Source organism: Hibiscus syriacus, unplaced genomic scaffold (genome assembly GCF_006381635.1).
Source record: "Hibiscus syriacus cultivar Baekdansim isolate YM2019G1 unplaced genomic scaffold, ASM638163v2 tig00001825_pilon, whole genome shotgun sequence".
Taxonomy (NCBI): domain Eukaryota; kingdom Viridiplantae; phylum Streptophyta; class Magnoliopsida; order Malvales; family Malvaceae; genus Hibiscus; species Hibiscus syriacus.
In genome coordinates, this window is record NW_024061893.1 from 210,713 (window position 1) to 236,858 (window position 26,146).

General features: G+C 34.9%; 3 protein-coding genes across 3 annotated transcripts; all 3 read right to left on the reverse strand.

Annotated features, from left to right (window-relative positions):
• Positions 1-204: 204 nt before the first annotated feature.
• Positions 205-4,436, reverse strand: LOC120135394 (aspartyl protease family protein At5g10770-like). Its single transcript, XM_039151663.1, has 3 exons — positions 4,253-4,436; positions 1,358-1,798; positions 205-1,283 (listed from the first exon to the last, which is right to left on the reverse strand). The coding sequence occupies exons 1-3, from the start codon at positions 4,419-4,421 to the stop codon at positions 457-459; spliced, it is 1,437 nt and encodes a 478-aa protein (XP_039007594.1). The 5' UTR covers positions 4,422-4,436; the 3' UTR covers positions 205-456.
• A 9,867-nt stretch (positions 4,437-14,303) lies between these two features.
• LOC120136334 (peroxidase 18-like) lies at positions 14,304-15,858 on the reverse strand. Its single transcript, XM_039152397.1, has 4 exons — positions 15,802-15,858; positions 15,307-15,672; positions 15,036-15,215; positions 14,304-14,942 (listed from the first exon to the last, which is right to left on the reverse strand). The coding sequence occupies exons 1-4, from the start codon at positions 15,856-15,858 to the stop codon at positions 14,736-14,738; spliced, it is 810 nt and encodes a 269-aa protein (XP_039008328.1). The 3' UTR covers positions 14,304-14,735.
• Positions 15,859-16,085: 227 nt separating this feature from the next.
• On the reverse strand, positions 16,086-25,479 carry LOC120136344. The gene is made up of 7 exons (XM_039152400.1): positions 25,135-25,479; positions 18,287-18,329; positions 18,153-18,202; positions 17,351-17,504; positions 16,778-16,875; positions 16,581-16,646; positions 16,086-16,388 (listed from the first exon to the last, which is right to left on the reverse strand). The coding sequence occupies exons 1-7, from the start codon at positions 25,477-25,479 to the stop codon at positions 16,353-16,355; spliced, it is 792 nt and encodes a 263-aa protein (XP_039008331.1). The 3' UTR covers positions 16,086-16,352.
• Positions 25,480-26,146: the final 667 nt, after the last annotated feature.

Here is a 26,146-nt window from a genome sequence, read left to right on the forward strand (position 1 = left end):
GAATGCAATCGCATAGCTGGAAATGGAAATCAATCTTTGTCCTTTAGTAAACCTTTTTTTTCCTGCTATTAGTATTGCTTAATTCGAGTACAAGCTGAAGAAAAATACAACTTATATACAACTGAAAGATAGCTGCTTGACCGACGATATGTTAGATGCACACACATAATTGTATATGAACGGGGAGATCGATAAACGGTTTACGAAAGAGATACGTATTTTATGATTTGAAAACCATAGAAAACCACATCTTTATATAACTGTACATAAATTGCAGCACACATTTTACTTTCCTGAATGGTAAATGGGTAGAAAAAGGCAGAGAAATATCCACTAGTGAACTGATGACTTTTACTAGTGCATTGATTATTTCAATCTTAAGCCAATCTTGCTATCATGTGAATTATGATTTAAGAGCTAAGTTGAATATTTTTCTCTCAATAAGATTTATAAAATTTAGGTGCATCCCCCTGGAGCAAACCCGAGCTTCCCTCCAGCACCATCGTATACCACTTGCAACGTCTTTTGCTGTGTATTCCCAAATATTCCTACATCTGTGTCATCACCGTTGGCGGCAAATGCCAGGCAAACTTGTGAGATACTATTAACATAAAAAATCCCATTTTTGTGGATCGGAACCTCCACGTCTCCACTGAAAAAGATGCTTATCTTAGGCACAATAACGGAAGAAGAATACTTGGTGAAGTCATAGCATGTGTCCAGGATCGAAAGTGGTTGTGCCTTCGGATATTGGCTCATCAGTTTTCTAAATTCAGAGCTCAATGCCGAATAGGCCGTAGGGGGTAGTCGGGTGATGACGGTTCCAGAGTCGATGACGGCACCACCAGCGGTGAAAACAGAGGCTGAAATCAGTAGCTTTTTGCCACCAACGCTTATCCCAACAATGTCAATTCCGTAAAAAGATGAACTTTGGGTGATTGTAGAGAATGTTGTGTATTTTACGGATTTCGAGACGCCACTGTATCCGAAACTTAGGAAACCGGTTGAGCTGGAGGATGATGGCAAGCAGTAGGAGAAGAATTTCTCGTATTTGACAGCGGTTTGTGAAGTTAAAGATAATTTATCTCGGCCAAGTCCAAGCAAACCGGCTGCTCTTCCGAAAAGACCTTGATTGTTTTGGCCACAACCGAATAAAAAGTCATCGAATACATCAGTTGGTGTCAAGGAGAGCTTTTCTTTAGCAAAGATTCCGATCGAGAAAGACGAATCTCCGTACTGAATGCCATAGACACAAGCTGTTGATGAACATCCAGGAGAATTACCTGCAAGCACATTAAAGAAAACGAAGAATTAACAATCTTTGAATCTAGCCCTGGAAAATTCGATGAAAAATTACCTGTTGCGGAAGTGAGTGAATTGCAAATCGTTGAGGTGCATGAAATGTTGGAATATGTTGAGGATAGTGATGGTGCGAAAATTTGATCCTGTTGTTTATAGCAACTTCTTGCACAAGGCTCACATTGTGTCCACGTAATGTCACTGCCGGTATCAAATATGAGAGTTAAATCTTTCTTTGGGGTGCCTAGACCGACGGTAACTACGTAATTGCCTGCACCGACGATGCTACCGTCCTTGGCAGGGAGATTGGTCGCATCACTCTGGTCGACATTGGTGGAGCGGCCTAGGTTCTTGGCATGTTTTGAGCGAATGGACTTGACGCGGGCTTCATCTTGGAGGAGAATCTGAGCGTGAGTGGGAATATCTGCTTTATCTTGATAGAGTTGAGAGCATGGACCATGCTTGTGGACGACTTGTAAAGAAGACTTCTTGTTTAATGCTGAAAGTGGAAGCCATGCATCACAAATTCTTTAATACTATCAGTAAAAAATATTTTTACAAATGATATTAAGATTATAATAGTTATATTTACTTTTTTAAATAAAATAAATAAATATGACACATATATATATATCATCATCTTAACATGCTCATGATATTGTTATCAATAATATAACAAATATAAATTTATTAATAAATGATATAATTAAAACTAAATTATTAATATAGGAATTGGGTGGGTGGTTAGGTATAGAAGTGTTCAAGTGTGTCCCTTGATGGGATCAATGCATGTAGCGGAGGAACTCAACAATTCTTCTTGGATGGGCCATTTTAAAAAAATAGATGTTAACTCTTTTTTAATAAATGATATTTAAATGGTTTCTAAATTCTAAAGTAATATGTTAGAAGTCAAATTTAATAATTTATTATACACGCTTTTTAGTGGACAAACTTAATATTTTAATATTTATATAAACGTTTAGTACATGTGATCCCTTTTGGTACCCAAATTTTACTTTTTTTTAAATCATATTTAACATTTAGTTTATGTTTCATTTTGGTATCTTCGTCGTTAAAAACTCAACGGTGATGTTAATATGTCATCATAAGATAATATCGCGTCATCATTGAAAAAACAAAAAACAAAAACATCATCTCATCAATTTTATTAATTTGTTAACGGCGGGATATCAAATTAAAATCTAAAATAATCGTCAGGGATAGTTTAAAAAAAAGTTTTGAAACCAAAACAGAATAAAAATAATAGTTTATGTATTAAAATGTAGTTTATTAGGTATGACCATATGATGTCGATGAAAGTGACTGCCCAATAATGCATTAGCTAAGGAGTGAAAGTAATGTTCTAACGACAAACCAAGCATGTTTCGAATCATATTCATGCATCTTACCTTAGCCATCGTATCCAGAAAATGTATTAGTTTACAAATTAACTTCAATTTTATATTCAAAGATAAAATTAGGATACCAACTCAAGAGGGTAAAATATAATTAACAATAGAAATTGAGAATAACAAAATCAAACTAATTAAAATTAGAAGGTCTAAATAAATATTTTATTCATATATGTTTTAATTAAAAAAAATTAAGAGACATTGACTCCCTTGGACGAAACATAATTTCGTCCCTGGTCATATCAATAATTTTATTAGAGACTAATGATCAACAATGTGATTAAAATAAATTGAAAGTTTAATAATTTATATACAATATTATAATTTTATAGGGTGAAGTATACAAATGATCCCATGAATATAGGGTGATATTTTGTTGAGTCCCTTGACTATTAGAAATTATAAAATGGTCATTTGACTTACAAGGTGTTGCTTTGTTAAGTCCCGAATATTAAAAGTTATAAAATTGTAACCCGACTATTTAGTATGTTCCAAACTCGTCATTTTCCATTAAAAATTTGACGACAGACTGAGCTGGATGTTAATCTGATGACTAAGATATAATAAAATTTGATCCCATAATAAAAAAAACTATTATATCTTAATCAACAGGTTAACATCCAGCTCAGATTGTTGTCAAATTTTTAACAAAAAATGACGAGCTTGGAACATACTAAATAGTTGGATGATCATTTTATAACTTTTAGTAGTTGAGGGACTCAACAAAGTAACACCCCATAGTAAAAGGACCATTTTATAACTTTTAATAGGCGAGGGACTCAACAAAACATCATTGTATAGTCAATGGACTCAAAAAAAAACTCTATAATTGAGGGACTATTTGTGTACCCAGTTTTATAATAATTTCTGTAATTATTAAGTATTATGATTTAGATAATATTTCATTTAGTTATATAAGATACTAAAAATATACTTAATAATTTATGTAATTAGGTATATTCTATATAATTAATATTTATCGTAATCGTATCCTTGTACCCCCTCCAAAAAAAAGTCATTAAGGAGACTCAATTATTGTTAATTTCTCTTATGGATTGGGAAAGAGGGTCCTACAGGAATGGCTAGCTAGACTCGGTTGGCGATATTTTATCTATCATCACAAGTACGAAGGGGAGTTTCAATGGAGGCAATTGAATTCTTGGCTTTGCTTCGATTTACATTAATATCAGGAAGGAGAAAAAGACTGCAAATTCAATCCATAAAACCTACATTGGGTTCTTATGTAGAAATTGATTAAACTGAAAGATTTTAATTTTAATTTTTAAACCTTACGAAGAAATCTACTGGTTGTATACTACATATTTTAATGCAGAGAAAAGAGCGAGACCCGTTTTTCTGACCAGAAAAGAGAGGCTACTGACATAGTACAATGTTATTGACACATGAATGCACTGCTAGCCACCATCCAGCACAGAGGACAGAATATATAACAAGTTCAATAGTAAGTACCCTTTACTGTGGAATCTTAAAGCTGGTTGTTTAGAGAGAGAGAGAGAGAGAGAGAGATGGGGTTAATTAACCTTGGGTTGCAGAGCTGCAAATAGAGGAGGGTAGAAGGGAGGAGACTTGGATGGTATGGCTCTCCACAGTTTCTCTTCGTCCCAAGGCGTAGCCCTGCTTCACAGAGCAGACGATGCACAAAATAACAACAAAAGAGAGCAAGGTTGGGGAAACGATGGTGGCACCCATGGCCTGTCCTGCTTAATTTATCATCCCATAACCCACACTCCACTACATATATATATTCTCTGCCTCATCCTGTAAGCTATAAGTCACCCATTCTTACACGTCATCCTTGAATCATGAATCATATTGAACAATTAACAAAACGTTGCCCACCAAGGGAATATCATATTCATTCCACTCCTTTTCACTTTACCTCCAAACAACGCTGAACTGTTCCATCTTCCCCCCCCCCCTTTTTTACCATAATAAAACTATGCGTCGAGTATAAAGTTTCGTTAATTGTTATTGTTTGATGAAGTGGAAACCTAAAAGCAATATATTTTTGCTTGTTGCGCCTTAAGCTTAAAGCCTATACTTCTTGCTTTTGGCAACAATATTATCTATGTTTTGTTTCTGTATACATCAAATGAGAAGCTTCTTCACGGCAAAAATATGAACCCCACGAGTTAATTAACTTATGTAACTTAATGTTTTGCGTGTTGCTTGCAGGAAATTGGGTCCCCCGATGCTGCAAATTAAAGCCATAAGTGACCGATTGTGACAATTTGGAATCTCGGCAGCGTTAATCATTGTGTGTTCAGACATTATCTGGTTTATGTTATTCGGATTTAATGGTCGTAAAAGCATATATTACTGAAATTTGTGGAATTATGTTTGTATCAGCAGCGGGCTAATATGAAATATATATAACATGGTGGGGTTTCCATTTTGTCTCGTTAATTTTCGTAAATGGAAATGGAAAGAGCCAAAGCAATTGGTCATAGTTATCCGGCATTATAAATTAAAGCAAACTTGTTTATAATTTGTAAGACAACGATAAAGCAAACTTTTAGTATTTGTATTTTTTTTATATTTATAAATTGATGTTAATCAATCCCATCAAGGCCTTTTTCTCTTAATTTCTTGAATGGGTTTTTACAAAAGTGAAATTAGAAAGAGGGGCAAAAGATAAGCAAGTTTGTTTCTTCTTAAAATAAAATGGATGAAGTTAATAATACAAATCCATTATCGTTTTCCAAAAAGATGGTGGTAGTGGTAGAATGTATAGCCTCCCTTTTAGTAGAAGTTTTCACATAAGAGTCCTAGTCATAGACCCATGCCGGCTGCCATTGAAAATTCCGAGCACTGGTAGTAATCCAAAGAGGTAAACTGATATTTTCTTAATTTATCTTTAAATATTGTTTCCATTCATATTAATTTTACAATTTGATAAAAAAATATTTTACCTGATCTTTTAACTCATTTTTTAATCTATTAATAATAAGACACTTTAAAATAGTAATATGCTATTATTTAAATATATATATATATATATATTTAAAAATTAAGTAATGAGTGATTATGTGATATAATCTTAGAATATCACATCATTAAAAAATAAAAATTTAAATTTAAATATTGAAATTCAAAAAATATTAAACTCTTAAGGTTTATATAAAAATATAAGAATTAAATTAAAAATATATATCAAATTTAGACTAAATACTTAATTAAAATGGGCAATCACCAATACATATGCACCTACAAATACTTGAGGTGTCCAAAAGCTTAAAATAATTACATATGAGAGTGCTACAAGATTGTTACTATTTATCAAAGATAATATCTTTTGCTACACTCATTAATACATTACAATTACCCCCTTTTTTCTATTTTTTAAATTCCATAAACATAATTAAAAAATTATTAAAATTTTGAGAAATATAATATTTTTTAAATTTTGTTTATGAAGTTGAAAATCTTATTGTGATAAGTAAAAGATTATAAATATTGAGAGATTGTTTGAATATGATGTCTTAATTACGATGGGAATTTGCACTGAATCTTGATGAAAGAAAAAGGAAAGGATGAAAACAAAGATGAAGGCATTATAGGAAATACTAGATGAAGTTGGACATCATTGTCAGTGTCTACAAAGACATGCGAGCAGCAGGGCCTCCCACTTATATTGTATATAGGGACGAACATATGAATTTTGGTTAAAGGGTACGAACTTAAGAAGTTATGTTAAAAATTTTAAGTGATGCGAAGTTATAAAATTTTAGGGGGTACGAAATTAGATAATTAATAAAAATATAAAAAGAAATCTAGAATATAAAGGAATTTAAAATTTCTACCCATCACCCCTCGATCCATCCCTGATTGTCTGGATATTAGACCCCAATTATGTGTTTGGAAACCAGTTTTCAGGGGGCCTATAGCATAACTGCATAAGTGATGGTAGTAGGAAACGCATTAATATAGTTGGAATCTTTTGCTACTGATGATGGGAATCCTCTTTGTCTCTGATTATTTTTGTACGAGTGAATTATAACGGACGTTGTTTTTCTCCTTATTTTGATCATTTAATTCTAAAAATTAAGTTTCGGTCACTCACATTTTTGTTAACAAATCAGGTCATCATTATAACGAGAATTAATAATTAAATAAAATAAATTAATAATATAAATGATCAACATATTAATTTACAAAATTTAGCCTTTTTGTAAAGGGTGGGGACTGAAATTGAAAGGTGGGAATCTTTTCTTATGTCCCCACAGCAAGTGAGAGTTGATGGGTTAACCACTTATCATCATATTAAAATTTCGACTTTTCGTATACTATTTTTATCTTTTGGGTTTTTCTCTAACCCAATTGTCCAAATTTGGTTTCATTATGTATGTTTTTTTATTTAAATTTTTAGTAATTATAATTATATTTGTGTGTTATAGTGATCATATGTTGTAAATTGAACTTTTAGTTTTATCGAGGTTTGTATTGCAGAAATGATTTTTGTATTTATATTGAAAAAATATTTTACGATATATCGGATGGATTTAATAGATTTATAGTTATAGATATAAATAAAATCGAATTACATTAAACATCGTCTCTTAAATATGATTTATTTTATATTTGTTTTTTATAGGCAAATTCTTATTAAATTATATAAAACTCAGCAATCAATGTTAGTGGGCATTCTAATATAATGGAATTATAGAAGTGGATGGTAGGCTAACAATTCTAAAGATAAGGAGCATACATATGTTTTCTACTCCACTTTTCAGACTTAAAACAAGACAAATAATAGCTAGTGGCTGCCTCAGGCCTCAGCTTCTAGTATTCAGATTTGTTTTTCCATTATAATCCAACCATCTCAGAATCTTCAAAAGCTGATTACCTTTTTAAAATATTTAATTTCCTCAAGTATGTGGCCATTTACATCTACCACTAGGATATACCACACGGATGGATCGAGTGGATATTGGGATGCGGTCGCACCCTCTATAAATTTTAATTTCTTTTATATTTTAAATTTATTTTTATATTTTTTATTGATTATTTAATTTTATACCCTAAAGTTTATAATTTCGTAACCCAAAATCTGATACTGTCTATGGAAGTGGATCAGTGGTATGTACAACTGTTCTATAACTTAAAGCAAAAATAAAATTGCAAACCTTCTTTCTTCTTCCTTAGTGGGATCCTAATGACCGTAGCTAATGAAATACAAGATTAAAGCATTACAGCACATCAAAACAGTTTAACTTTTAGAAGCATAGGCCTCTCCCCAAAGGAATGTAAATACTCAACCCACCATGTTGATCTTCAAACCTATTTCAAGAAGGAATAGAGAAAAAAAATGTGGGTGTTTCTTGATTGCAGAACAAAGAATCGCGCATAAACAGACCTCTCAGAGGTGTAAATATTGGTTAATGTCAGGTTTGCACCTGAAATTGTGAGAAAGGATTGCAGAAGAAGAAGAAGAAAAGGTAGATTACAGAAACAGATTCTTAATTTTCATTCCTAGCGTTCATTTTTCTTCCAGTACATCTATATATTGCTAGATAGACCAATTATTTAGTTACAGCTGTAATATTCTTTCTAACAAAATAACTGTCTCTGTCCAGCTCAGCTTTGGCCCGTTTCATCCCTGCTTACTGACTTCCTTCAGCCCCTTTGCACTCCTCAGCCCATGCCAATATCAGATAAAAATCAGGTAACAATTTCTAAATCCCCAATTCGTTCCTCATTTCCCCCATTCTCTTCGTCAATCCCTAATTTGTGATCCAAAATCCCTAATTTTCCTTCCAGGGCCATGACAATACCTCCTTCTGCAGTCGATGCTTGTCCCCAAGGATCGAAGTCAGGAAATTGTGATTTCAACACTGTAAAATCTTCCCAGGTAGCATTTTCTGGTCCCAAATTCGCCCATTGTATTAACAATTGAGTTACTGCCTTTTTATATTTCTTCACCATTCGTTTGTCTAATATCACAGCTGGATAAACACGAAGTTGTCCATCCGCATTAACTTCTGGAGGATCTCGAGAGGTAATTGTCTTGTTCCCAATCTTCTTCTTTAGTAGACTAATATGAAAAACAGGGTGTATCTTTGAACTGTCGGGCAATTGCAATTTATAAGCCACTGTCCCAATCCTTTCCATGATTTTGTAGGGTCCATAGTACCTCACAGACAATTTTAAATTTTTCCTGAGGGCCACTGAGGTCTGCCTGTAAGGTTGTAACTTGAGGTAAACTTCATCACCAACTTGCAACTCTCTATCACTTCTCCTTTTATCAGCATAATATTTCATGCGTTGCTGTGCCTTATCTAGTTGGTCTTGTAAAACAGTATTCATGTTGTCCCTCTCTTGTAATAATTGCTGCACATCTGCTACTTTGGAGTCTGTTAGCCATGTCATAGTAGGGGGAATATATCCATACAAAGCTGTGAATGGAGTTGTTCCCAAAGCAGTATGGAAACTTGTATTATACCACCATTCAACTTGTGATAACCACTTACTCCAATTAGTAGGCTTCATAAAACACATTCCACGCAAATATTGTTCTAGGCACTGATTTAGTCTCTCTGTTTGACCATCAGTTTCTGGATGGTAAGCTGTAGTGAATAGGGCAGTAGTTCCTAGGAGCTTCATTAATTCTGTCCAAAAAAGGCTAGTAAAAATTTTGTCTCTATCAGATAGAGCTATCTTTGGTTGCCCATGTAGTTTATAAATCTGATCCAAGTAGATTTTAGCTACATCTACTGCATTGAAAGGATGCACCAAGGGTAGAAAATGTGCATACTTAGTAAACTTGTCAATAATAACCAGGATGCAATTATACCTGTTAGAAGTAGGGAGACCTTCAATAAAGTCCATGGTAACAAATTCCCAAGCTTGTTGAGGAATTGGAAGAGGTTGTAATAATCCTGGTTTTAACACATGTTCATCCTTTATTCTCTGACAGATATCACACTGTTGCACATAGCTTTTGACCATGTTCTTCATCCCTTTCCAATAGAAATAAGATTTCACCCTGTGATAGGTAGCTTGTATACCTGAATGGCCACCTTGGGGTGAGTCATGTAGAGCTTGTAGAATCTATTGTCTTAAGGAACCAGTTTCCCCAATATACACCTTACCTTTATGTCTCAAGATACTTCTGGAATAAGACCAATCTGCTGCCTCCTGTCTGGAAATAGCTAACTTAGTAACCATTTCAGCAACTAGGGAATCACCTTGATAACTTTGTTCAACCTCTTGAACCCAAGTATGAATGACAATAGTAGCAGTCATTTGCTGTAACTCTACTTCCTCCTCATCTCTTCTGGATAATGCATCTGCTGCCAAATTGTGTTTGCCCTTCCTGTACTGAATAACATAATCCAGTCCCAGTAATTTTGTAAGCCCTTTTTTCTGTATTGAAGTAATGAGCTTCTGTTCCAGCAAATGCTTAAGAGCTTCATGGTCTGTTTTAATGATAAATGGCCCTCCTTCTAGGTAATGTCTCCATTTAGAGATAGCCATGAGTATGGCTAGGTATTCTTTTTCATAAATGGATAGATCCAATTGCTTAGGTCCCAATGCTCTGCTTAAATAAGCCACTGGTCTGCCTTCTTGAGACAAAACTGCTCCTATTCCCCTGGAACTTGCATCTGTCTCCAAACAAAAACTTTTATTGAAATCAGGTAATGCTAGGACAGGAGCATGACACATTGCACCTTTTAAAAATTCGAAAGTAGCTTTACTTTCCTCTGTCCATTGAAACTGGTCCTTCTTTAACATAGAAGTTAAAGGCTTAGCAATCTCTCCATATCCTTTTATGAATCTCCTGTAATACCCTGTCAGCCCAAGGAAACCCCTTAAGGATTTAATAGTTTTTGGCAGCTTCCATTGTTGCATTGCCTGTATTTTTGCTGGATCAGTAGCCACTCCCTGCTTAGATATAATATAGCCCAAATATTCCACCTCCTGTTGACCAAAGAAGCACTTTGTTCTTTTAGCAAACAGCTGATTCTGCTTAAGGACTTCCAAAACAGTCTTTAGATGCATGGCATGTTTCTTTAGATCAGGACTGTAAATGAGTATGTCATCAAAGAAAACTAATACAAATTTTCTTAGGTAAGGACCAAACAACTTGTTCATTAATGCCTGAAAAGTGGCTGGGGCATTTGTTAATCCAAAAGGCATAACCTTGAACTCAAAGTGACCATGATGAGTCCTAAAGGTTGTTTTGGGAATGTCTTCGGGAGTGATTCTAATCTGCCAATATCCTGATCTTAAATCCAACTTAGAAAAATAGGCTGCTCCAGTCAACTCATCCAACAAATCTTCCACTACAGGAATTGGAAATTTGTTTTTTATAGTCAAGGCATTCAATTGCCTATAATCAATACACATTCTCCAACTTCCATCCTTCTTCTTGACCAACAAACAAGGAGAAGCAAATGGGCTTTTACTGGTCTGTATTATGGAAGAGGACAACATTTCCTTAATTTGTTTTTCCACTTCTGACTTCTGATGATAGGGCATCCTGTAGGGTCTAATGTTCACTGTTTCTGTACCCTCTTTTAGTGTAATAGAATGATCATGTTCTCTTGGAGGTGGCATCCCTTTTGGTTCCTCAAAAACAGCTAAATATTCCTCTAATAAACTCTGTAATTCCACAGGTACCATATTAGTTCTAACTTCCCCACTTAGCATAAAAATTTCCCCTGTTATATCACTGTTCTTCCCCATCAATTTCTGCAATTTACTGTCTGATATCACTTTGACAGTAGGTGAATTCTGTTTTCCTCTCAAGGTAATCTCCTTCCCATCTTTTTTAAAACTCATGGTCATATCATTGAAATCCATTAGCAGTGGACTATACTTTTTCATCCAGTCCACTCCTAGCACCATATCACTTCCTTCTAGAGTTAAAACTCTGAAGTCATGTTCAAACTGAGAACCCTGCATCCCCCATTTTAAATTTTTACTCATGGCTGAACTGTACAACTTTTCACCATTAGCAACTGTAATGGTCAAAGGATGAGTTTGCTCCAATTCCACTCCTTCTTTGGACCATTGACCAGTTATAAAACTGTGTGTGCTTCCACTGTCTATGAGAATGTTTAGAGGTCTCCCAGATATGTGTCCTTGAATTCTCAATGTGTGGTGGCATGTCTGACCTGTGATAGCATTTATAGAAATTTCCAGCTCTTCTTCTACAGGGTCTGTTGCAATAGCCTCATTATTTCCTGTTTCTAGAATTTCAAACTCTCATGTATCCTCCAACTCCTCCATTAAATGTAACTGTTTGACCTTGCATTGATGTCCTGGACTAAATTTCTCTCCACATTTGTAACATAATCCATGTGTCCTTCTATACTCCACCAATGATTGTTTACTCTGGTTCAAATTCTGAACAACTCCTTTTTGTAATTGATTCAAATTAGTATGAGGGGCCTTGTAGTTGAAGCTCTGTCCTGTAGATACTGCTTTAGGCTGGAACCTCAGTTTCCTGTTTTCCACTTCCCAAGTCAATTCAACTAATTTATCCAATCTAAAAGCAGTGGCTAAAGTTGTGGGATTATGAATTTTAACCCTGTGCTTAATTTCTTCTTTCAATCCACTCAGGAAACTAGAAACAAAATACCCTTCCTCCAAGAATGGGCTATACTGCAGCATGTAAGACCTCAACTCCTCAAACTTCTCATGATAGTCTTCTACAGAATTCTTTTAAATCAGCTTGTTAAACTCTTCCACAATGTCATTACAATTCTGATCACAGAATCTATGACATATATCTGCTGTAAATTCATGCCAGTTCACCTTATGTTTCTGAGCTATATAGCCATCAAACCAGGTCTCAGCCTTCCCTGTTAAATACATGGTAGCTAATTCTACTTTCTGACCTTCAGGCACTCTAAAGATTGAGAAATACTTCTGACATTTTTTTACCCAACTTCTAGGATTTGTTCCATCAAACATTTGGAGTTCTATTTTTGGTCTGAAAACATAACTTGAATGAACATCTTCCCCAATAGATGACTCTCCCATTTCTATTGTATTTCCCCCCATTTTTAATTTTTGCACATCCAAACTAGCATGAGGTTGATTTTCACAAAGTGGAGGTGTATTAACAGGTTTAGGAGCTAATATTCCAGGTTCACCAGTCTTAAATGTATACTTCTCATGCTCACTAAGAACAGTAACCAAACATGGAAGCTTACCTTCATCTTTGTTTTGTTTTGCAGCTGCTGGTGGTTGACTCCCTTCTGACCGAGGCGAATCTTTTTCCTCAGCTGCCTGATTGACCAGCTGTAGGATTCTCTGCAAATAGCCTCTATTTTCAGTCATCCCCTCTTCCAATGTTTGTATCGTTCCCTCCAGCTCTACTTTCTGTCCAGCCCACCAAGATGGTAAGGCCTCTTCATCCTTAACCTCTACTGCTTGTTCTTGTACCTCCACAGTTCCAGTCTTTTTCATCTTTTTTGTTTTACCCAGCGTATAGATTTGTTTGGGATCACTAACTTAGCTCTGATTACCAATTGTCAGGTTTGCACCTGAAATTGTGAGAAAGGATTGCAGAAGAAGAAGAAGAAAATGTAGATTACAGAAACAGATTTTTAATTTTCATTCCTAGCGTTCATTTTTCTTCCAGTACATCTATATATTGCTAGATAGACCAATTATTTAGTTACAGCTGTAATATTCTTTCTAACAAAATAACTGTCTCTGTCCAGCTCAGCTTTGGCCCGTTTCATCCCTGCTTACTGACTTCCTTCAGCCCCTTTGCACTCCTCAGCCCATGCCAATATCAGATAAAAATCAGGTAACAATTTCTAAATCCCCAATTCGTTCCTCATTTCCCCCATTCTCTTCGTCAATCCCTAATTTGTGATCCAAAATCCCTAATTTTCCTTCCAGGGCCATGACAGTTAACGTCCCCAATTTGATAGCATGACAACGGATCATCAAAACCTTGTCAAAGGTGTAAGCAGAGCTCTCGATGAGCGACTTCAACGACTTCTCATAATAAATAATGTTTTGAAACTTAGTACCTCAACTTTAGATAAATTAGTCCTTTACTATTCTCAAAAAATGTTTTGAATGTATCGGCAATTGAATTTTAAAATTTTAACTCGCACAATTGAATGTTAAAATTCAACATACTCAAATTTAACGTAAGTCTAAACATTGAGTTGAGTGATGAAAAAAAATTAAAAGTAGAAGAACTACATTTCAAAAGTATAAAGTGAAAGGGACCATTGCATAACTAAACCATAATTTTTTTAATAGTTGGGTGATTATAAAGTAATATATATTCAGAATCTTTCTTAACCATTCGAACACAACTCTTTAAACACATAACCTCTAGAAAGAACAATATTCCCTTTAATCATTAACCATCATTAACCATTTGATGGTAGCATAATAATGATATATAGGAAACAAAAAATGGGTTTATGGGCTATAGGCTTTACCTTGGACTCTTAGGCCTAGAGACCATAATATACAAAACTAAGACTATAACAATATCAGAGTATCAAAGTTTACTCAACACTATACCAACATTAATAGACTAATACATAATGGATATAGACATAGTTAGAAGCATATAAATAATTAAGGGCCAGTTATATGATACGGTTCATGCCGTCTTAACCCATTAATTAGTAAAGGAACAAGAGTGTCGGATTTCCCCGTCATTATCTGTCTTCAATGGTACTGAGCTTCAAGAATGACTCCTCCCAACTCTTGAAGAAGCTTTCCTCACTATTTGCAAACTCCTCCACTTGCTTCCTTGTTCTTCCATCCTCTACAAGAACAGAATCTGACTGAAACAACCCTTTGTGGGCCAACAGTGACGGATGTGCCACTTCCACCTGCTGGACACTTTTTTATGAGCTCTTGTGCGTATGTGATGTCTAGGGATATATCGATCAGTGTGAGGTTTCCATCGGAGTCTTGTCGGAATTGATCACTGAATGCACTACAATGAGCTAGGCCGATGGTATGTGCACTTTTGAAGCCAAAATATGAACACATTAAACCCTGCATTTATGAATATTATGATTTGCTTTTATGTTTTTGAGTACCTGATAGGGTGACAAGATCATCAAGAGATAAGCCTTTAGAATTGAAGAGCTTTATCATTTCATCCATGGTAAAGCTTGTATCTACAATATTATCTACAATATTGGGCCTGACATTTGCAGAGTTGGATATTCTTCCATCTCTTCTACCAGCTGGAATCTGAAATGCCGGTCCACCAGCCTGTTCCAGAATAATTATGGTTAATCTAATCCCACAACTGAAGATGATTGCAGATATTGTAAGAAAATGAAAACAAGGACTGGAAGTTTTTACAATTGCAACTGCATCTCTTGCAGCCAAAGCAATAATATCAGCACAAGAAACAGTTCCGGGACAGAAGATTTCGAGCACCCTTTTGGCCGAATCGATGACTGAAAATCCTCCGAGAGAAGTATTAGTAGGATCGCTTCTCTCCGTCCCGTTCCCTTGTAATAGTACGGATGCATCACAACCCTACATGACACTTGCTTTAGAAAAAAAAAATACTTCAAGCAACTTTGAAGGTGAGCAGGAGTTTAATTTTAATCACCACCATTGGACTGACCTCCACGAAACAGTCGTGGAACAACAGGCGCAGTAGTTTCCCGGGGATGGCCAGATCATTGGCTGAAGCTATCTTACTGTGTTGCTCACCATCAACTCCGCAACGGGACATGATGTTGCATAGAAGTTGAAAGACAGGTGACAGTGGAGGAGAGGGAGCAAAAGAGAAGAAAACAAGGATGAGAAGATTGCAGAGATTAGATGTTGGGGAAAAGATGGAAAATTTCGACTCCAATGAGGCCCTGATTGTGAAGCATAGGTGCAAAACTAGTAGTGACCTTTGGTTTATAATTTTATAGCGAGAATGATATAATTCAAGTAACAGGCATTCAACTGGCCAAAGCTTGTCCATGCCCCATGAATTATGCTATATTTACAGTTGCATTTATGGGGTTAAGCTTCTTCAGTCAGAGGGGTAGATGGGTTAAGTCATGCATTTAGTTGCGCTTGGCCAAGCTCCTTCACATGAAATATTTAACATCATTCAACATCTAACCTGAACTGCAGTCTTCATTAATTCATGGTACCAACTAGTTTCAATATTAGCATCCATTATATTACTGCATAAAACTAGAATAACTTACAAAGGGATTATTTGATTATATATGTATATATATATAATAAGAATAGAATAGTTGAAATGACTGAGTTCCCGGGGAGCCAATTTCACATCAAAGCAGATCTCGTCTTTTTGATTCTAAAAATAAATAATGTGGTAGCTTTTTAAACACATTTATGAAATTTAAAAACTCCACTACTATGGTAACAATATCAAATTTCCCCAATAATAAGAACAATATTACCTCGAACATAATTTTAGATTTTTATGTTAATCCATTCTCAATTCACAAAATAAAATAAACCTATGTTCGTAATCATGTCATGCCACACTACAGCTACATGTTTCATAAAATTTAAGATAAAAAATCTGCGGTGTTCTCCATCTTCAAAAGAAAACAAAACAAAAAGTCTAAAGTCCCACTAGTCTTAAGTCCTCTCACCACCTCCAGAAATTGATCACAGAACCAAAGATGAACAAACATGTCGTTATAGAGGAATGCCTCCACCCGAATACTCTACCTCCTGAAATTTTATCAATTTAAAGCAAGTGTTTGTAAAAAGGCTCCATATAACATCAGCTATAGCATAAAATGGCTTATCTGCTAAATCCAGTAACATCACATGTTACGTGTTAAGATGAAAATCTTCATTATTCCATAGGAAAATGAACTGAACATAAACTTTGCACCAAGGGAAAAGGAAAAACTGATCAACCTGAGCAGGGGGTAAGGATGACACCCAGTCCGATGCATGTGTTGGAAGAAGCCCCAATGTGTTAAGCTGTTAAAACAAAAAATAATCAAGCAAACAAAATGCACAATATTAGATAACTCAGGTTTTGTTCCCTTTCTTTCTGTTCAATAATTTTCAGACGGGAAAGCGTTAGGAACTTTAAGGAAAGTGTATCTCACCTTCCAAACACCAAGTGCTAAACCACCCAAATTAAGGGCAATGAAAAGCAGCTTAGGCCCAAGATGTTCTACTTTACTGTCTTTATAAGGCTTAAAAACTGCAAAATCAAAGTGAAATTCGGATGAATCAACTTAGAAATGGAAATAGCAGACCATAACATCCCAAGCCTTACGTGGCATTTTGGCACAACCGTAACATTTTCAGATTATCTTTCTTATGCATCTTATACACTTTTCAAGAAGAAAATTGGCTATTGAGGCTAGACAGAAAGGGCGAGAGATGCAAAACATATATGTAGCAAAAACAATGAAGCTCTATAGAAGCACACTAGATAGGTTTCTTCTGAATGCTTAAGTGACATTCATTAGTACCATACAATTATAAAGGGGTTAACTATTTCATTCTTGATTAGGGCATCTTTTATTCTTACCCACCTTATTCTTTCCTCTTTTGACAATTGAACCACTCAAAACTAAATAGAACAAATCACGAAGAACAAAGAACGCAGGGAAAGACAACAATAAGGTAATAATACAGGATAAGAGAAAAATTAGTAGTAAGAGGCCACATACCTTTCCCAACACCTTGAAGAGCACTAATAGGCTGCCAAAGTGCAGAAAAAGTGATACCAATGCTAAAGAGATGCACTGTATTTCCAGCCATCCACATCATGAAGCCCATCATTAACAAATTCTTGAATGGTGCTTGTGCCACTTCCCAAGCTTTCTGTTCAACAATAAAAGAAATATCATCTTAAATAACAGATTTTGAGTGGTTACATCTTATACTGACATATTGTCTGGTCTTACTCTTACCTAATGAAACTAACTGGAAAAACTGAAACCTTACCTAAAGGAACACCTAAACCAGCTAAAAGGTTAGTGTGGTATACTCAATCTTGCCTTCAAATAGCATTTCATATGTGCATCAGACAATCACTAGACCTAAAACAAAAACCAACCCTCGATCATGCACGAAGAGAAGAAAGCATTGGCAATAAATATTGTAAACAGGGGACCAGTAATACAGAAACAATTATCATATATACCCTTTAGTGAATGTCAAACAATCACATCTATTAACAAAGCCCCTACGTATAACTAGGAAAAAGCCCAGATGTTGAAACTCAATATGAATTTATTAGCCTAAACATCTATTATGCTTGTTCACGACTTGCTATGGCAATTTCTTACTTAAATCCATTTGAAAGTAATCCATTGAATTTCATCTACGTCCATAGTTAAATCACAACAAATTTGAAAACTTCAAGTCTTTAAGATCCAAAAGAAAATCAGTTTCAATCGTTAGTTAAGCATCTCCTTACTTTAATGGTATCGGGAAAATTAAAACAAACGATTGAAAATAATGCATTACTTTCAAGTGAGTCGCCAAACGAAGGATGCTGAATACACAGTCGAATCGTCCTGCCAAAATACAAAGTGAAACCTAATAAAAATTGAAAATAATGCATTTATTTAAGAAAATTAAAAAAGAAGAAGAAGGGAAACCTGATCCACAGAGGCACGAGTGAAGCCGGGGGGATCGTGGATGTCACGGGAAGAAGGAGCGGTGGAAATATCGGAAAAATCAACGGCCCATCTTCAGCCGGACCCCATTACTCCTTTGCCTTTCTCCATCTTTCTTTACTCTTTTCTTTTTATTTTCTGTTGATGTCTCTGGGTCTCGTATTTTGGATTTGGCTGCTACGGCGATTTGATTTCGGAAATTGTTTTTAGGGTAAAGTGCACAAAAAGTCCTCATATATAGTGTGTTTCTTTCTTGAGTCGCTCGACTATTAAATGTTATAAAATGATCTTTTGATTATATGATATTATTTTATTGAGTCCTCATACTATTAAAAGTTATAAAATTGTCACCCGACTTTTCGTATATTCTAAACTCATCATTTTCTGTTAAAAATGACAGTCGCCTGAGCTGGACATTAACTTGTTGATAAGGATATGATAAAATCTGATCTCAAACCTGTTTAAGTTATATTTTGTGGATCGACTCAGTTTACATTATGTCGTCGAGCTAGTGCTTGAAATATTATGCTATTGAGCCAGTTCTTGAAAGCAACAGTTAGTACTTAAAATATTATGTTATTGAGTCAATGCTTGAAAGCAACAACGATACTAGTAGACATCTTAAAATATGATTTTAGCATATCTCAATCAACAAGTTAATGCCCAACTGAGACGACTATTAGTTTTTACAGAAAATGATGAATTTGGAACATATGAATAGTCAGTGATCTTTTTGTAACTTTTAATAGTTGGAAGACTTAATAAAATAATATCTTATAGTTTAGGGACCATTTATGTACTTTACCCTTGTTTTTAATATGAGTTGTTAGTTCATTGCAAAATTGTTTAAAGTATAGGTTTAATTCGAATGTATGTGTAATATATGTTGAAAAAATTATTGAATGAATTGATGTTATTTATAACTGATTAATAATAAGTTATGTCACTTGATGAATGAACTTAATTTTTTGTATACAATTACATTCATTCAATCATACCTATTCAACAATTCTCTTCATAAAAAGATTAAATTCTTTCATGAAAACGTTAAACATTTTCATCAAAAGGGTAAGTCTTTTAATCGAAAAGTCAAAGTCTTTTTTATCGAAAAGTCTAAACCATACCATTTATTTCCCCTCGCTATATATAGGCTACTTGAGGCACAATTCTAAGAAACAACACAACAAGTTACAAGACACAATTCACAAACACTTAGAAAATTCCTTCTAAATTCGTTCTTTCCGATGATAGAGAAAGACAAGATTATATTCGACTGATTACGACGGTTGTGCTTACTGTTGTGATCATTTGTTGTTGTATCTTGGGAGACCGACGTCCAACGTTACCCAAAGCACCGAGGAGAAGACGAATATGTCTTAAGGAAGTTGTTCATACAGGCCTCAACAAAAATCATTCTTTGGTTTATCTTACTCTACTCATCTGATTATGTGTCTACATACGAGTAAACAAATCATGTTCCTCTATTTTAATTCTTTATTTATTTGTTTTGTTCGATTATATAATAAAATTTGTTTATTATTATTATTATTATCTCAGATTAACATTTTGTCTAACAATCTTAAGAAATATTTTATATTTTATTTTACAATTCTAATACGTGACGAACTGTAGTCTATATGTGTTGCTCATTACTTTATACGTAATTGGTTGTGGAATTTTGCTATCGAATTTTGCTAACGGCATGTCATTAAAATTATCAAGTGGAGTAAGGTACGTAACCCTACTTGCATGAAAATCACTATTGTTTTTCAAGAGCTAACTTTAAACATAGTGATGTAAGTGCCATATAATATTCGATCACTGTATTTTTCTTGTATCGTTTTGTTGGGATTTTCAGAAGCTTGAATCGATAACCGGAACGGTTTGTAAAGAGGAGTCAGAACAGTTTTGTGTTTAGGGAGTAAGGAGATTGAAAGATAGGGAATTGCACAACGATTTATAGTGGTTCGACTTTCTCAACCAAAGTCTACGTCCACAACCTTAGCTCATCACCAAGGATTTTCCAACAAATTCACTAATTTGTTCTTTCTTTTTAGGACAAAGAGATAACCTTACAACTCCCTAGTTTTTCCGGGCTAAACTAGAACATTTCCCCTTTACAAAAGGATAAGAAATGTAAACAAGAAAACCTCTCTAAGGTAGGTGTTTACAAGAATTAAGCTCACAAGAACAAAATATTTACAAGAGAAAGATGAAATAAGAATGAAAAACTCTTCTCTTGTGTTTGATTGCTTGGATAGTTGTTCTCATACTTCTTCAAGTGTCCTTAGCTTGTATTTATAGCTTGGAATATGTTTGAAGTCGTATATAGCCGATGGCGATGTTTTGGAGCCGTTTAGGGATGAGAATCAATTAATAAAACAGCTTGGAGCGTGGGGGAATCGATACCCCCTCATAGGGAATCGATTCCTACAGTGTAAAATTCAAATATTTCGATCGTTACACAGGGAGGAATCGGTACCCCCTGGGGGGAGGATTGGTACCCTCTAGACATTCTGTTTTCTCTCGGAGCCAAAAACCTGGGGGGAATCGGTACCCCCTAGGGGGGAATCTGTTCCTTCTGGGCAATCTGGTTTTTCTTGAAGCCCTTTAAAAAGAAAATATTTTTGGCTCGATTAAGGCTCTAAATACTTTGTAAAATTTGTTTAAAAAGATATTTTAAGATTAAAAAATAATCTTACACTTGAGTAAGGATTGAAATTGACATTTGAAAAACTTGGAGTAATATTTTGATATTCCAATAATTTAATCGAATATATAATTTAAAATTCAATATAAAATCTTAAAATTCATTAACACTTAATTTGTTATATCGAAACATCAAAATATTTTCAACACGTTTAAAGTGGAGAAAGAATCAATGGGTTGAACCGTTGAAGTAGCAATTATCTGATAATATTCATCTATGATTTGTTGTTAGTAAATAATATATGAATATGTCATTAATTAAATGATAAATCACTTCTATTTGAATATGCTATTATGATATGTAATCTTTCCTATTCTATTTGAATATGGTAATCTGGTATGACTTGTCAAAGTGAAAGATTTGACATAATCTATGTAACACCCCAACCCGTATCCGACCCGGATTCGAGTCTGAGGTGTCACATCAACTTTTAAAACCTTTACTTGTTCAAAATAATGAAAATTTCCCGTTAAGGAAAACTTCATATTATTTCAAAATAAAAGTTTACAAACTTATCAGAGCATATACAATTCAAATCGTTATATTACATGCCAACTATATCTAAAAGAACAAAATACATATTAAACATTACTTTTGTGATCTAAACTTTGTAAGGAATATGCTGACCTGTCTTGCTCCTCTTAGCTTCTCTTTTCACTCTCCGTAACCTTCGTGTGAAACACTCACACGCTAAGTCGATGACTTAGTGAGACATATAAATAATGGAAACTCTAACTCATAACAATGCATGAATACTTAATATGCTTATATTATGCACAAACATACAATCTTTCATATAACAATTACATACATGTACATGTATATCATTATCTTCACACTTAGCACCAATGTCAATCCTTCTTATCATATGATCTTTATTCACTAAATGTGTACATCATATATCACTTAGAGCAATTCAAAAATAATTAAACATATCATCATAAGGTTTCTATAATTTATCTCTTATCACCTAATCATACACATCACATATATAAGGTGTTTGTTGTTATCTATGTCTTAGCCCATGTACACATATGAGAACTAAAGATATGCGAGTACTATGAGGTTGTGCACACATATGCTGTCACCACAGCTCGTATAAAGGTCCACTGAGTGGCATATGAAATCTGTGTCTTGAAGAACCTATCCATATGTTCCAAAGAACATAGGTAACACTGTTCATATGTCCCAAATGACATAGGTAATCCTGTCCATATGTCCCGAAGGACATAGGTAAACTATCCATATGTCTCAAAAGACATAGGTAACCCTCGACTATTGGCATGCTAACTATACCTCTAGCTCTCATGACTCATATCATTGGCATTATCTTTTATCTTTTCATATATTCATATAAGCTTATAGATTCGATCACGTATATATGTAATCACGTAACTTATTTTCGCGTAGTTCATGTCACTTTTCCTATGATCTCATAGATCATTGTCATATATTGCACATCATATATACTTATATTCACATAGTTCAATGTGATTGAACTCGGTTCACTTTCCCAGGTTATCACATAAACATATAGTCTCATGTATACTCTTTCATATAATTTGCATAGTAATGTTATATACTCATATCATATACTAATTGCATCTCAATCTCCCTCATGAAGTTTATACTGCATGTTCATATAATCTCATTTTATCCTTTACTTATCTACTCATCTTATCTCACTTTTCCAATTCACTCTCATAACTAATTTATAATCGTTCACGTGATTTAATTTCATTAACCTGAATTCATACAGATCATATAACCTATATTACTTATCTCACCTTATTTATATATACTTGTTGCGTGTTGTGAGTATTATAAAATTATACGTAAATAATGTGCAAGTATACACAATCGCTCAAGTAATAAAGTGATAAGTGAGTATCGTCTCCATAGTGATTGAGTGAAATTAAAAAATTCCAACCAAATCTAAGCACTAATCTATCTATGTATAGTTAGTCTTAATATATATACAAATGTCATAGCAAATGAAAAGTGTATGAAAGTGGATGTGGATGAATGATCTGATGGTATAGTGAATGGAAATGCAGCGGCAAGAACAAATGCTTAGTGTTGAAAATGGTGTAATGTCGAGGCAATAAGAAATGGTAAAAACAGTAAATAAATAGCAAATAAAATGATAAGAAGATAATACTCACGTGATAAGCTTCCAATGAAATGAATGGTATGGATTGATTTAAGGATGATGAACTTATTTCTCAGGCAGATTTATGCTATCTAATCTTTGCTTACTCGACAAGGTTTTCCTAGAGTGTTCTCGTTATCTCTAGTCAAAGGAACCTAAAAGAATAGGATGCCAATACATCTGCTCTCACTCAACGAAGCCGGCAGCCTACACTATTGATAAAAACACCCTTTTTAGTCGTTGAAATCCTATCCTAGTCTCTCTCTAGTACTAAGGGATTAGGATATAGTATTCCTAGGCCGGTTCAAAGCCCCTTGAAAACACTATAGCCCATTTCTTATGAGGATCTTGTCTTGTGTTTCTCTCGAATACTACAAGTATTTTTAGATTAGGTTTCTCTCGAACACCTAACCTTCATCTAAGAAATGGACACTCGTATGCCTCTTATAAGCTTAAATGGTGAAGCATTCATAAGTAAAGCAAACAAATAACCAAGATAAACATAAATATACCATTAAAATAAAGTTTAAACAACCATTAAAACAACCACCACCAAATAAGTTAGTTCATGATGAGGTTCGAAATATCCATAAAATAAATCATGAAAATATTCGTTCCAACAACCCAAGAATAATATTAAAATAACAACAAAAGGGAAGTGAGAAGAAGCATTCGACGCGCGCCACCGGAGGTCTCCTCGGCCACCACAAACCACCTTAGCTGGCTAGCTCCTCTCGGACTTAGCGCGCCACTCCTTGAAGCTTTATCAATGGAGGAAAACCCAAGGAAGAAAAAGAAAAAATAAAAAAATATGATTTTCTACTCTATGCGTGTGTGTGTCTCTTGTGTCTCTCCCTCTTCTCTCTAATGAGGTGTCATATATAATAAAAAATATCTAGGGGTAATGATTAGGTTACTGGGTGTAAAATACCCCTCATACCCTTAGAATCACACTATAAGGGTGAACCTTATCCTCCAGGTGATAGTGGTCATCTGGCAGGCGGTTACAACAATCATTTCACGTGCAGAGCCAGCTGTCCTCGTACAGCTGTATCTTTTTGTCGTTTTCTGCGCTAGAAATGGCAAGGCATTTCAATATGTCAAGAAATCAAGTACTTTTCCATAGGTCAAAATCCTTTTTGGTCATGTGTGTGCGTGATTGTATCCAATCTATACTTAGCAAATTTAGATAATTTCTACTCAAGTCCCCTAGTTTTTGTCAAGGCATTTACTTATTCATTAAGCACATTTTTACTCCTTTTTTATTGATTTTTTTAACCACTGTTACGAGGGGAGTCAGCTTATCACACATACTCTCTCACACTCTAGATGAAAGGGAGCATACCTTTTATCCCCGAGATAGTTAAGTAGAGTCATCCCGTGACTTCTATCATTCATTCATATGCACAAGGCTGCCATTTATTAAAGAGAATTCCAGGAAATGCCACGGCAAAAAGGAGTGTTCTTCTACAGCTATGCCTAAGCATTTTTTCACAGTTTCATATATAAAGGAGTTGTTTTTTATTTTTCTTTTAAGCACAATACTAAATTTCAATGCCAAACTAACTAAAGTTCATTCATAAAAATTGTCTAAATTTTCTAAGTATAGAGAACATACAAATTGTGCAAAAAAAATTCACAAAACATCAAGCCCTATAGTGAGCTCTATCATTCTCAACAGTCATTTACATTCAAATTCTAGCCTAACAAATTCATTATCATCGGGTATCCTCAAAACATTCTATCTAATTGTCCTACTATTTACTGATGCCATGGCATAATACTACGATAATGCTATCATGTATATGTCCTACCGAGAACACTACATCCCCCAAATTTAACAGAAACATTGTCCTCAATGCTTAAAGAGAACTAAACTAAAGAAAAACTAAATGTCATGCAATGAAATGCAAACTAAATGAAAATGAATGCAAGTGAGGTACCTCAGGATTTGCGTGGTGGTGTTGCCTTGGAGCTACTGGCAGCTCCTCGCCTAGTGTGCTTGCGTAGGGGTACTGTGCTGGACTCTGAAGAAGTAGAGTAATAATGCGCAATGTTCTTACGTCCAGCCGTGGTTTTGGTGTGGCGGTAACTACGTGGTGCAGGAACGGGACTTGGTGTTTCTTCAACAGGGACAGTAGGCGGATATCCAAGGATCTCAAAACGGTGTTGATCAGGAGTCGGGTCATCAACTGAAGGATCAGATGCATCTTGCTCGGGCTCTGGAGATGCCTCGGCATTGAATGCCGACAGAATTTCGTCTCGAAAGCCAGGGAAATTTCGTTGACCATGGGGAATAATTTCTTGAAACATCGATTCCACCACAGCATCTCTATGCTTCACATATCCAAAGAAATTACGAATGTCACAGTGTAAAGCATGCATGTGAGTCTGAGTCTGCATCACAGCTTCCTCGAGAGCGAGCAATCTTACCTCGGCATTTGATTGTGTAGTATCTGCAGATTGCTCATGAACAGGGTCTTTAGACTTGGGATTTTCAATTCCCAATAGCAGTGGTAGTCTGGCCTTAGTAATGCTCGATAATCTAGGTAAAATCTTATCAAAAGCATTTTCATTGACATTTTTCTTACGACACAAAGTAGTAATTAAGTTAGAAAACACTAAAGCACTTACCTTTTTACCCAAACACTCATGAACTTGATGAACAATAATTTGACCAGCATCAATAGGACGGAATACCATGATCGAGTATAAAAGCAATAAGCGAGAAAGTGATATCGTCGTATTGTGGGAAGTAGGCATGAGTTTATGTTTAAGGAAGTGATTCCATATCTTGGCGCGCGGTTGAAGACGCTCGCGGTTGACTGAGTATCTACTGGATTGACGGCCATTCCACTCAGTGTTTTCAAAACATAAGTCCTCAAGAATTCCGTTGTAGGTGGTGCTATCAGTCTCATTTTCAAACGTGGCATGTCAGTCCTCCACATCCTGCAAATGATAATACCGATTAATTATAGAG

Excerpts from the sequence above, each read along its gene's own strand:
- LOC120136334 (XM_039152397.1), bottom strand. The coding sequence starts at position 15,858 with ATGGATGCTAATATTGAAACTAGTTGGTACCATGAATTAATGAAGACT. Across the intron at positions 15,673-15,801 it reads TAATGAAGACTGCAGTTCAG|CATAATTCATGGGGCATGGA; the intron begins GTTAGATGTTGA and ends CTGTAAATATAG. Across the intron at positions 14,943-15,035 it reads CAAGAGATGCAGTTGCAATT|GCTGGTGGACCGGCATTTCA; the intron begins GTAAAAACTTCC and ends ATTCTGGAACAG.
- LOC120136344 (XM_039152400.1), bottom strand. The coding sequence starts at position 25,479 with ATGTTTCAAGAAATTATTCCCCATGGTCAACGAAATTTCCCTGGCTTT. Across the intron at positions 17,505-18,152 it reads GTTTGGCGACTCACTTGAAA|AAAGCTTGGGAAGTGGCACA; the intron begins GTAATGCATTAT and ends ATTGTTGAACAG. Across the intron at positions 16,647-16,777 it reads TAGCACTTGGTGTTTGGAAG|CTTAACACATTGGGGCTTCT; the intron begins GTGAGATACACT and ends TTGTTTTAACAG.
- LOC120135394 (XM_039151663.1), bottom strand. The coding sequence starts at position 4,421 with ATGGGTGCCACCATCGTTTCCCCAACCTTGCTCTCTTTTGTTGTTATT. Across the intron at positions 1,799-4,252 it reads TTGCAGCTCTGCAACCCAAG|CATTAAACAAGAAGTCTTCT; the intron begins GTTAATTAACCC and ends TTCCACTTTCAG. Across the intron at positions 1,284-1,357 it reads TTCACTCACTTCCGCAACAG|GTAATTCTCCTGGATGTTCA; the intron begins GTAATTTTTCAT and ends ATGTGCTTGCAG.